This window comes from Heterodontus francisci, unplaced genomic scaffold (assembly GCF_036365525.1).
Source record: "Heterodontus francisci isolate sHetFra1 unplaced genomic scaffold, sHetFra1.hap1 HAP1_SCAFFOLD_842, whole genome shotgun sequence".
Classification (NCBI taxonomy): domain Eukaryota; kingdom Metazoa; phylum Chordata; class Chondrichthyes; order Heterodontiformes; family Heterodontidae; genus Heterodontus; species Heterodontus francisci.
The window spans coordinates 104,211-117,665 of NW_027141038.1; the positions used below are offsets into that span (position 1 = coordinate 104,211).

General features: G+C 42.3%; 1 protein-coding gene across 2 annotated transcripts in view; it reads left to right on the forward strand.

The window, feature by feature from the left end:
* The window catches only part of LOC137361881 (tRNA selenocysteine 1-associated protein 1-like), a 79,838-nt gene that overhangs the window by 10,854 nt on the left and 55,529 nt on the right, over positions 1–13,455 (forward strand). For both annotated transcript variants that reach the window (XM_068026483.1, XM_068026484.1), the window contains exons 2-4: positions 4,623–4,720; positions 6,625–6,724; positions 7,286–7,338. In XM_068026483.1, coding sequence (XP_067882584.1) covers positions 4,623–4,720; positions 6,625–6,724; positions 7,286–7,338 — 251 coding nt within the window. The remainder of the gene's footprint in view (positions 1–4,622; positions 4,721–6,624; positions 6,725–7,285; positions 7,339–13,455) is intronic.

Sequence of the window (13,455 nt, forward strand, 5' to 3'; positions counted from 1 at the left end):
ATTGCAAGGACATTTGTTCTTTCATGACTTGATTGTGTGACTCCTTGTGGTTTGGAACAAATGGATTCCTGTGAGACATGCTGGCCATCCCTGTGTGAGTGATGATAAGGAATGAAAGGCCACATTATCACTGTATACTGTTGCTGCTTGGTGTTACTTCATGATGTGACTTGATAGAGATTACAGGATCCCAGAACTTATGACAATTGTGGGAAGCAAAAGCAGTATCTGTGGGAATCAAAATCAGTATCTTGTTTCTAACTCCTCTTCCTTTGCTAATTGTCTTAATGTCTGTTTTCTTTTAATCTTGCTGGTACAAAACAATATTTTATTAGTAACAAGTATGTATTGAGAATGGAGTGTATTGTAACCTCAGTAACAGATGTACTGCATGTCACCACGTGGGTGAAGTCGAATTGTACCGCACTGATTGGTTAAGCAAGGAGGTGTAGCATGAATCTTAATGTATAAACAGTAGTACCTGTATCACAAACTTCACTTACTCTGGGGGGGGACCCGACAGACTCTGGTGGAGTCAGTGCCGCTGTTCTCAGAGTAAGTCCGCTGGCGACTGCGCAAATAAAGTAATTGATTTTACCTACACATCCGACTCGGTATATTTACTGAACCAGACTGAAGGCAAAAAGAACTCAGATTTACAATAGTAGATAACGTTGGTGCTAATTTTTCAAAATTTGAGTTTCTGGTAAGGTTCCATCAGACTGGAATGTAGCAAATATAACCCCTCTATTCAAGAAGGGGGAGGCAGAAAATGGGTAACTATAGGCCAGTTAGCTTGACGTCTGTCGTGAGAAAGGTGTTAGAAACGATCATTAAGGAGGTTGTAGCTGGGCACTTAGAAAAACTCAAAGTAATCGGGGATAGACAGCATGGTTTTGAAAAAGGGAAATCATGTTTAACCAATTTGTTGGCGTTCTTTGAAAGAGTGACATGTGCTGTGGATAAAGGGGAGCCCGTTGATGTACTGTACTTGGATTTCCAGAAGGCATTTGACAAGGTGCCACATGAAAGGATATTGCGCAAAGTAGGAGCTCATGGTGTTGGGGTTAACATATTGGCATGGATAGTAGATTGGATGGCTGGCAGAAAACTGAGTTTGCATAAATGGCTCCTTTTCTGATTGGCAGGATGTGACAAGTGGGGTCCCACAGGTGTCTGTGCTGGGGCCTCAACTTTATACAATTTATATCAATGAGTTGGATGAGGGGAGCGATGGCATGGTAGCTAAAATTGCAGATGACACAAAAATAGGTGGGAAAGTATGTTGTGAAGAGGACATAAGGAGGTTGCAGACTGATTTATAGATAGGTTGAGTGAGTGGGCAAAAGTCTGGCGATTGGGGTATAATGTGGGAAAATGTGAAGTTGTTCACATTGGCAGGAGAAATTTTAAAAAACTGAAATGGAGAATGACTGCAGAATTCCAAAGTGCAGAGGGATCTAGGTGTTCTAGTACAGGAATCACAAAAAGTTAGTATACAGGTCCAGCAGGTAATAAAGAAGGCTAATGGAATTCTATCCTTTTTTACAAGAGCAATTGACAATAAATGTAAGGATGTTATGCTTCAGTTATATAAGGCATTGGTGAGATCACATCTCAAATACTGTGTGCAGTTTTGGTCTCCTTATTTAAGGAAGGATGTAAATGCGTTGGAGGCAGTTCAGAGATTGATACCTGGAATGAGCTGGTTGTCTTATGAGGAAAGGTTGGACAGACTGGGCTTGATTTCACTGGAGTTTAGAAGAGTGAGGGGAGACTTGATTGAAGTTTATAAGATCCTGAATGGTCTAGACAAGGTGGCTGTGGAGAGGATGTTTTCTCTTGTGGGTGAGTCCAGAAATAGGGGGTACTGTTTTAAAATTTGGGGTTGCCCTTTTAGGACAGAGATAAGGAGAAATTTTTTCTCTCAGGGTTTGTGCGACTTTGGAACTCTCTGCCTCAGAAGGTGGTGGAGGCAAGGTCATTGAATATTATTAAGGCGGAGGTAGATAGATTCTTGTTAGGCAAGGGAATCCTATGATTATCGGGGGTAGGTGGGAGTGTGGAATTTGAAACACAAAACCGATCAGCCATGATCTTATTGAATGGCGGAGCAGGCTCAAGGGGCCAAATGGCCTACTTCTGCTGCTAATTCATATGTTCCCTTAGCAGAGAGGTGATTTATTGGGGCATAGAGTTAAAGTAATTGGTCGAAAGATTAGAGGGAAGTTGAGCAAATTTTTAACCCAGATGTTGGTAGGGGTCTGGATGCACTGGTGAAAGGGTGGTGGAGGCAGAAAACCTCTCGCATTTAAAAAGCACTTGGATATGTACTTGAAGTGCCATAACCTACGGACCAAGAGCTGGAAACTGGGATTTGGCTGAATAGCTCTTTTATGGCTGGCACAGACACGATGGGCTGAATACCCTCCTTCTGCGCCATAAATTTCCATGATTCTATGAAGATACAGTTCAGTACTGAGGGGCGGGGCGGGGAGTGGTTTCTGCATTGTTGTAGGTGCCATTTTTCCAATTAAACATGAATGCAAGACCGCAGCCACCCTCTCGGGTGGGCAAAATGATTCTATGGCACTATTTAAAGAAGAGCAGGAAGTTCTGTGTTCTGTTGAAACTTTATCCTCCAATCCACACCATCAAAACTGATTGTGATAATTTATCTCACAGCTGCTTATAGAACCTTGCTGCACATTTCCCTACATTGCATTTTCAAAATACTTCATTGGCTGTGAGGTGTTATGGGAAGTCCTGAACTCATGAAAGATGCTAAATACAAGTTCTTTTCCATTAATTTGAATTTTTACGGTCCTTACTAATGTGATGTTATGATCACCAATATTGTTTTCCTCTCGCCGTCCTCTGATACAGTTCTCATTTCTTTCAAAACTGGCTTTTTCTTTTAAAAAAAACACCCTCTATTCTTCTTCAGTCCTTTTATCTCTAATCTGTCCTTTTTCTCAAAGATCCTTGTATGGGCATTGCCTCTCAGCTTACGACCAATTTGAGTATTTTTTTTAAGTCCCTCTAGTTTGCTCCAGTAAGGTCATAAACAAGACCGTCTTTGTCGTTTTTTTTTTGTCTCCTCCGCCAGACCTCCAATGTTTATATTCTGTCCTGACTCCATTCCTATCTTTTCAATTCAACCATTACTACATCTTGAAGGGCTTCTTCTATATTTGGACAATCATTTATAGATTGCCCCAAGGTTCTACCCTTGTTGACCTCTTGTTTACATACTGCCATTAAGTAACAGCATCTGTATGTTTTGAAACATACATAATATCCTCTTAACTTTTTTGTCATCAGCAAGGCTGCATGTCTGTGCAACATCAAGTCATGGATCAGTACAAATTTCCTTTAGTTCGTTTTTGGGAAAATCAAAGCCTTCCTCTTTCATTCCCACCTACTTGCCTCTGGTGGCATCATTCGGCCTGGTTTCCCACCCAGGTTGAACCAACTTGAGGGTAGTATTAATATTCCACTGAGTTCATAAACTCCAGTGAATGCAAACCTTGATTGTTCAGTCATGTCTCACACAAAGTCCATCTCATCATCACTCCACTGGTTCTCTAGTCACCAGCAGATTGAATTTAAAGTTCCTTATCTGCATGTTCAGTATCTTTTTTATTTTTTTCATGGGATGTGGACATTGCTGGCAAGGGCAGCATTTGTTGCCCATCCTAATTGCCCTTGACAACTGAGTGGCTTGCTCGGCCATTTCAGAGGGCATGTACAAGTCAACTACTACATTACTGTGGGTCTGAGTCATATGTAGGCCAGACCAGGTAAGGACAGCAGATTTCCTTCCCTAAAGGACATTCGGGATTTTTAACAACAATCAATGATAGTTTCATGGCACCATTACTGAGACTAGCTTTCAAATCCAGATTTTTTAAATTAATTAATTGAATTTAAATTCTGCCAGCTGCCATGGTAGGATTTGAAACTGTGCACCCAGGGCATTCACCTGGGCCTCTAGATTACCAGTTCAGTGACATTATCACTATGCCGCCATCTCCCCAGTTCACTCAAATGCTGTAGCAACATCCAATCTGAACAAACTTGCCTAGCTGTATGTCATTGACACATTTGTACTTATCTTTTACTCAACACCCTTTTTGTATGTATGTCACCATTGTTTGTAACTCTGCATAATCAACTTGGTTGTCTATTTCTTCCTTCATTGTAAAGCCTCTTCAAATCCTATTTCTTTGTGTGTTTGATTTCCCTTCCTTCCCCAAATCTTTCTTAGAACTTGCTCAACATCTGGCTGTCCTTGTAAAATGGTCTGAAGTGCCAAATGTGAGGAGTCCTATAAAAATGCTGTAACAATCCATGCAGTTTCCATAAATCCCGTTTCCTCTCATCTCGAGAAGGTTTAGGTAATCGTGCATTAAATTTGTCCAAATATCTTTGAAAGGGAAACACAGGTAGTTACTTTAATTCAGTGGTTAAATATGCCACACTTATTGACTTCTGGAACTTAGCAGCTCTTTAGTGTATTTTTTAAAAATATTACTTTACAACAGCTGTTACTGGTACATACCTCAGGCTCTTGTGGACATTAGGCAATGAATTTTTCACTTTTCTTTCCTCCATTTTAGCTGGAACAGTACATGGATGAGAGTTTTATCAAGCAAGCCTTTTCTGCTATGGGTGAGCCAACTGTTAATGTGAAAATCATTAGCAACAGAATGACTGGGTAAGAAAAAATTATAAAATGTTGTTTAATGTATTGGAGCAAAGAGTCCCAGAGGTCTAACATCCAGCACTATCACTGTCTTGATGCCTTCTCCATTCCTAATTTAAAGCAGAATAATTATATAGCGATTTTGGTTTTTTTTGCATGCCTGTTGCAGAATTCAACCTAGAGTCCTGAAGAGACAAATTTCTTATGACACATGTTGCAATATGCAGTGCATTTGCAGCTGTTCAGTTTGTTAAATGCATCAGATATTTGATGGGTAAAAGTCTTAAAATACTCATAATGAAGCCCAAATTGCTGTTTCTTATTTTCATTCTGTGAAGTTAAAAATTTCAAGGCTGATTTTCCTGATATTTGCCTGCTCCCCTCTGTAATGATGTTACCTGGAGAACAAGAACAGAAAACAGTGGTGGCGACCTGTTTTACCATATTTTAAATTGTCCCATGATTTCCAATGTTTTAAGGGGTGGAGCAGCAGTCTGGTGGGCTGGGGGCATTTCCATTGTCCCATTTTGTTTACTTGAAGTAATATTTGCTGAGTGCTCCTACAATGGGGCACCTAGTGAAGCATGATGCTGTTGTGTTCCTCCAGACTGGTTGGCAAGGCCTAGACATAGGATAAGTTGTGATCTTGTCTTTTGGCAACTGGGGTTTCTTGGCTGCTGATCTCCAGCAGTAGCCAGAAGTCTCCAGACTGACAGGCCTGTAGCTTTACTTAAATTTCATATCCCTACTGCCAGAGTTAGGCCTGGCTGGAGGTTGGTCTAGGCCTTGGTGCCTTTGGGCCAGGTTAATGGCATTGAACAGAAATACCAGCAATTGGGTTCACTGCTCCTGTCCAATGCCAGGACAACGTTCCCAGGAAGGGCTACCCTTCCATTTCCAATGACTGAGATATTGGCCACTATCATGCATGGTAAACCTCTAATACCTTACTTTTTGTCAATTTTCCTGAGTGTGCTGTCTCCATCAATTGAAGGCTTTGCTGAAACATAAATTTCAAAAACCTCATACCAGAGATGTGCTGTGCCATCTGAGCTGTACATTGAGTGACTCTTTAGTTGTTCCTGAAGGAGAAGCAAAAATTACAAGCTGACCTATCTCACACCTCTCCTGTGCATTTCCCTACAGTTGGTTGAGGCGTGGAAGTGATGGCCTGCCCTTTTGGTTAGGGAGTGTTGCACAGATGAAGAAATAGGTAATAACTGTAAATTCCAAAAGGGAATTATAAATAATTCAAAGGATCGGAATTCCTCACTACAACTCACGTCCTGCCAACAATGAAGTTCCTCAGTGCATTTATTATGCTTCAATATGCAATAGAAGATGTTCCTCCAACGTAGCTTAATGGAATCCTTGAAAGGATGGTACTAGTTTGGAGTGTATCCAATACTGAGCCATGTAGACCAGGAATGCCCCAAGAAAATAACCCCCACATGTGCTGAATTGACCGCACTCAGCCAGACTAGCACATGGGGCATTCAATTTCATCTGCACCCCTCTTGTGGAATTTGTGCTGGGGATCTCATTGCTAGACAATGTGTGCATGTGGATGTCAAGTGCAGCCATGATCAGCTTAGCATCTATGTTTAAGTAGCCTGTCAACACTCAGTGATGAATAGCTAGTTGGTCAAGTTAGTGGATAGTGTCTTGGCACCTGTGAAATAGTACCATAGCAAAATATTTATTGGTAGATTCAGTTTGGAAGGACTTTGCTAAATGCTGTTATTAAAACTACTACACACCATAAGTTGAAATTGCTTTACAGTTCAAGTAACGTTCAGTGACTTTACCTTGAAGACTTTCTAGGTATTGCAGTAAAAGAGATGTTATGATTGTATTGCTCTCCATGATCCAGTAGATGTTGGTACCCTGTACATTCATGTTTGGTTTGGTTTCAGAACACTTGCAGGCTATTGCTTTGTGGAGTTAGCTGACCAAACCAGTGCTGATCGTTGTCTCCATAAACTGAATGGGAAGCCTTTGCCAGGTTCAAATCCGGTAAACCTCTTCAATAGACATTTATCATTGTTGTATGGAGCTGTGGTTCAGTTGGTAGGACTCTCACCTCTGAGTCAGAAGGTTTTGGGCTGAAGTCCCACTCCAGGACTTGAGCATAAAAGTGAAGTATGACACTGCAGTGCAGTACCGAGCGTGTACTGCACTGTTGGAGGTGCCGTCTTTTGGATGAGATGTTAAACTGAAGCCATCTACCCTCTCAGGTGCATGTAAAAAAAATTCCATGGCACTATTTCAAAGAAGAGCCAGGGAGTTATCCCTGGTGTCCAGGCCATTATTTATCCCTCAAGCAAGATCACTGAAACAGATTATCTGATTATTATCACATCGCTGTTTGTGGGAGCTTGCTGCACGCAAATTGGCTGCTGCATTTTCTACCTTACAACAGTGACTACACTTAAGAAGTTCTTCATTGAATGTGGATGTAAAAATGCTTCGGGATGTCCTGTGATTGTGAAAGACGCTATATAAATGCAAGTCTTTTCATTGCTTTTTTAAACTAATAGCGGTATAATCCTAATTTCCCTTGTTTTAAATGTGCAGCCCAAGAAATTCAAGTTAAATTATGCAACCTACGGGAAAAAACCAGATGCAGGGTACGTAATTTTTTTGTCCATTTTAACGTTCTCTTTTTTTTCTCCTTATTCCATTATTTTTCATTTGCACAAAGTTTCATCAGACGTAAGAGCAGACTAGTTAGAGAGACTAGTTAGAGAGACTAGTCAGAGGGAAGTGGAGGAGCATATATGTAGGGAAACCACAGATAGGTGTAGGAATTATAGGGTTGAAATAGTAGGTGATTTTTTACTTCCCTAATATTGACTGGGACTGCCTTAGTGCTAAGGGATCAGATGGGGAAGAATTTTTATGTGTGTCCAGGATAGTTTTCTGAAGCAGTATGTGGATAGCCCTACTAGAGAAGGGGCTACACTTGACCTCCTCCTTAGGAAATGAGGTTGATGTGTCAGTGGGGGGAGCACTTTGGGACCAGTGACCATAACTCTATTAGCTTCAAGATAGTTATGGAAAAGGATAGGACTGGTCCTCAGGTTGAAGTCCTAAAATGGAGGAAGGCTAATTTCGATGGCATCAGGCAGGAACTCTCAAACGTTGAATGGGAGACGCTGTTTACAAGTAAAGGGACATCTGGCAAGTGGGAGGCTTTTAAAAGTGTGATAAGAAGAGTTCAGGGCCAGAATGTTACTGTTAGATGGAAGGGCAAGGCTGGCAATTTTAGGGAGCCTTGGTTGATGAGGGATATTGAGGGTCTGGTCAGGACAAAGAAGGAGGCATATGTCAGGTATAGGCAGCTGGGATCGAGCAAGTCCCTCGAGGAGTATAGGGGATGTAGGACTACACTTAAGATGGAAATTAGGAGGGCAAAAAGGGGCCATGAGATTTCCCTGGCAGATAAGATAAAGGAAAAGCCTAAAAGATTCTATAGGTATATTAAGAGTAAAAGGGTAGCTAGGGAGAGAGTAGGTGCCCTTAAGGATCAATGTGGCAATCTATGTGTGGAGCCACAGGAAATGGGCGAGGTCTTAAATGAATATTTCTCGTCCGTATTTACCGTGGAGAAGGTCATGGAAGCCAGTGAGTTCAAGGGATGGAACACCGATATCCTGGAGCATATCAACATGACAAAGGAGGAGGTATTGGAGGTTTTGAAGCGCATAAAGGTGGATAAATACCCAGGGCCTGACCAGGTGTATACTAGGATGCTATGGGAAGCAAGGGAGGAGATTGCTGGGACCCTGGCAGAGATTTTTGTATCATCGTTAGCCACGGGTGAGGTACCGGAAGACTGGAAGATAGCTAATGTTGTGCCTTTATTTCAGAAGGGCAGCAGGGATAAGCCAGGGAACTACAGGCTGGTGAGCCTTACATCAGTGATGGGAAAGTTATTGGAAGGGATTCTGAGAGACAGGATTTATATGCATCTGGAAAGGCATGGTCTGATTAGGGATAGTCAGCGTGGCTTTGTGCATGGGAAATCATGTCTCATGAATTTGATTGAGTTTTTCGAGGAGGTGACCGAGAGGATTGATGAGGGCCGGGCGATGGACGTTGTCTACATGGACCTTAGCAAGGCCTTTGACAAGGTCCCGCATGGTAGGCTGGTCCAGAAGGTTCGAACACATGGGATCCAGGGTGAGCTCTCAAATTGGATACAAAATTGGCTTGGTGATAGGAGGCAGAGGGTGGTAGTGGAGGGTTGTTTTTCAGATTGGAGACCGATGACCAGTGATGTGCCGCAGGGATCAGTGCTGGGCGCTCTGTTGTTTGTCATATATTAATGACTTGGATGTGAATGTAGGGGGCATGATTAGTAAGTTTGCAGATGACACCAAAATTGGTGGTATAGTGGACAGTGAAGAAGGTTGTCTAAGGTTACAACAGGATATAGATCAACTGGGAAAGTGGGCAAGGGATTAGCAAATGGAATTTAATGCAGACAAGTGCGAAGTGATGCATTTTGGGAATTTAAACCAGGGCAGGACATATACAGTGAACGGCAGGGCCCTGGGGAGTGTTGTTGAGCAGAGAGACCTTGGGGTGCAAGTACATAGTTCCCTGAAAGTGGCAACACGGGTCGACAGGGTGGTGAAGAAGGCTTATGGCATGCTTGCCTTCATTGGCCAAGGCATTGAGTACAAGAGTTGGGACGTCATGTTACAGTTGTACGTGACGTTGGTTAGGCTGCATTTGGAGTACTGTGTGCAGTTCTGGTTGCCACACTATTGGAAAGATGTGATTAAGCTAGAGAGGGTGCAGAAAAGATTCACAAGGATGTTGCCTGGTTTGGAGGGCTTGAGTTCTCAGGAGAGATTGGATAGGCTGGGTCTGTTTTCCCTGGAGTGAAGGAGGCTGAGAGGGGACATGATAGAGGTATATAAAATTATGAGAGGCATAGATAGGGTAGATAGCCAAAGTCTGTTTCTCCTGGTAGGGGTGACTAAAACTAGAGGGCATAGGTTCAAGGTGAGAGGGAGGAGGTTTAAAGGGGATCAAAGGGGTAAATTATTCACACAAAGAATAGTGGGTATCTGGAATGAGCTGCCTGAGGAAGTGGTGGAGGCAGGAACAGTAGCGACATTTAAGAGGCAACTGGACAGGTACTTGAATGAGCAAGGCATAGAGGGATATGGAATTAATGCAGGCAGATGGGATTAGTATAGATAGGCATTATGGTCGGCATGGACGCGGTGGGCCGAAGGGCCTGTTTCTATGCTGTACGACTCAATGACTAACACACCTTAATGAGAAAAAATAATTCTAATAGAACAAGAACAAATAAAATTACAGCACAGGAACAGGCCCTTCGGCCCTCCAAGCCTGCGCCGATCCTGATCCTCTATCTAAACATGTCGCCTATTTTCTAAGGGTCTGTATCTCTTTGCTTCCTGCCCATTCATGTATCTGTCTAGATACATCTTAAAAGACGCTATCGTGCCCGCATCTACCACCTCCGCTGGCAACGCGTTCCAGGCACCCACCACCCTCTGCGTAAAGAACTTTCCACGCATATGCCCCCTAAACTTTTCCCCTCTCACTTTGAACTCGTGACCCCTAGTAATTGAATCCCCCACTCTTGGGAAAAAGCTTCTTGATATCCACCCTGTCTATACCTCTCATGATTTTGTCCACCTCAATCTCCGTCTTTCTAATGAAAATAATCCTCATCTACTCAACCTCTCTTCATAGCTAGCACCCTCCATACCAGGCAACATCCTGGTGAACCTCCTCTGCACCCTCTCCAAAGCATCTACATCCTTTTGGTAATGTGGCGACCAGAACTGCACGCAGTATTCCAAATGTGGCCGAAACAAAGTCTTATACAACTGTAACTTGACCTGCCAACCCTTGTACTCAATACCCCGTCCGATGAAGGAAAGTATGCCGTATGCTTTCTTGACCACTCTATTGACCTGCGTTGCCACCTTCAGGGAACAATGGACCTGAGCACCCAAATCTCTCTGTATATCAATTTTCCCCAGGACTTTTCCATTTACTGTATAATTCACTCTTGAATTGGATCTTCCAAAATGCATCACCTCGCATTTACCCTGATTGAACTCCATCAGCCATTTTTCTGCCCAACTCTCCAATCGATTTATATTCTGCTGTATTCTCTGACAGTCCCCTTCACTATCTGCTACTCCACCAATCTTAGTGTCGTCTGCAAACTTGCTAATCAGACCACCTATACTTTCCTCCAAATCATTTATGTATATCACAAACAACAGTGGTCCCAGCACGGATCCCTGTGGAACACCACTGGTCACACGTCTCCATTTTGAGAAACTCCCTTCCACTGCTACTCTCTGTCTCCTGTTGCCCAGCCAGTTCTTTATCCATCTAGCTAGTACACCCTGGACCCCATGCGACTTCACTTTCTCCATCAGCCGACCATGGGGAACCTTATCAAATAATGGAAGTTAAAGTTCTAGTTCAAGTAATCGTAAAACAACAACCCTTTTAAATATTTTTAATTGAGCTGTACCTATGATGCAGGCGTCCAGCATGATGGCAAAGTTTTTTTATGTTTAAAATGAGTTTTATGATATCCATTCACTACAATGTACTACCAAATATACTAACGTGCTCTAAACTATAGACCAGAACTGTACACTTTATAAACTGTCGACTAGCACTGTGCACTTTATAGTACTAATTTATAGTTTTTTGCATTTTGCAAACCGGTACTATATAAACTAGCATTACACAATATACATGCCATACAAGCTACTGCACATGATACCAACTACAGACTGACACTACATATTTTAATTAATTAACGCAATAGTGAGGAAAGATATTGGCTCTGACGATGTGGAATCTGTCGGGGTAGAGCTGAGAAACACTAAGGGGCAAAAACGTTAGTGGTGGTTGTATATAGACCCCCAAACTGTAGTGGTGATGTTGGGAATGGCATTAAACAGGAAATTAGAGATGCATGCGATAAAGGAACATCTGTAATTATGACGTTAATCTGCATATATATTGGGCAAATCAAATTAGTCACAATACCGGAGAGGAGGAATTATAGAATTCTTGAAGTGTATAACGAGATGGTTTTCTGGACCACTACGTTGAACCAACTGGAGAACAAGCCATCCTCGACTGGGTATTGTGTAATGAGAGAGGAATAAGTGGCGGACGAGCGACCATAATATGATAGAATTCTTCATCAAGATGGAGAGTGACATAGTTGATTTTGAGACTAGGGTCCTGAATCTTAGTAAAGGAAACTACGAAGGTATGAGGCGCGAGTTGGCTATGATGGATTGGGAAACGTTACTTAAAAGGATGACGGTGGATAGGCAATGGCAAACATTTAAAGAGCGCATGGATGAACTGCAACAATTGTTTATCCCTGTCTGGCGAAAAAGTAAAACGGGAAAGGTAGCCAAACCATGGCTCAGAAGGGAAGTTAAACATAGCATTAGATCCAGGAAAGAGGCATATAAATTTGTCAGAAAAAACAACAGACCTGAGGATTGAGAGCAGCTTAGAATTCAGCAAAGGGGGACTAATTAAGAAGGGGAAAATAGAGTACGAGAGCACGTTTGCAGGGAACATAAAAACTGACTGTAAAAGTTTCTATAGGTGTATGATGAGAAAAAGATTGTTGAAGACAAGTGTAGGTCCCTTACAGTCAGAAACAGGGGAATTTATTATGGGGAACAAAGAAATGGCTGACCAACTAAATGCCTACTTTGGTTCCGTCTTCACAAAGGAGGACAAAAATATCATACCAGAAATGTTGGGTAACACAGGGCTTAGTGAGAGAGAGGAACTGAAGGAATTCAGTATTAATAGAGAAATGGTGTTGGGGAAATTGATAGGATTAAAGGCCGATAAATCCCCAGGGCCTGATGGTATGCATCCCAGAATACTTAAGGAAGTGGCCCTAGAAATAGTGGGTGCATTGGTCATCTTCCAAGATTCTATTGACTCTGGAACAGTTTCTACAGATTGGAGGGTAGCTAATGTGACCCCACTATTTAAAAATGGAGGTAGAGAGAAAGCAGGGAATTATAGACCTGTCAGCCTGCCGTCAGTAGTGAGGAAAATTCTAGAGTCCATTATCAAAGATTTTATAGCAGAGCACTTGGAGAACAGTGGTAGAATCGGGCAGAGTCAGCATGGATTTACAAAAGGGAAATCATGCATGACAAATCTATTAAAATTCTTCGAGGATTTGACTCGTAGGGTTGATGAGGGGGAGCCAGTGGATGTGGTTCATTATGACTTTCAGAAGGCTTTCGACAATGTCCCACATAAGAGATTAGTGTGTAAAATTAAAGCGCATGGGATTGGCGGTAGTGTATTGCGATGGATAAAAAATTGGTTGGCAGACAGGAGACAAAGGGTAGGGATAAATGGCAGGCAGTGACTAGTGGGGTACCGCAGGGATCGATGCTAGGACCGCAGCTATTCACAATATATATTAATGATTTAGATGAGGGAACTAAATGTAATATCTCCAAATTTGCAGATGACATAAAACTGGGTGGGAGGTGAGTTGTGAGAAGGATGCAGAGGCTTCAGGGTGATTTGGACAAGTTGAGTGAGTGGGCTCATGCATGGCAGATGCAGTATAATGTGGATAAATGTGAGGTTATCCACTTTGGTAGCAAAAAGAGGAAGGCAGGTTATTATCTGAACGGCTATAAACTGAGAGAGAAGAGTATGCAGCAAGACCTTGG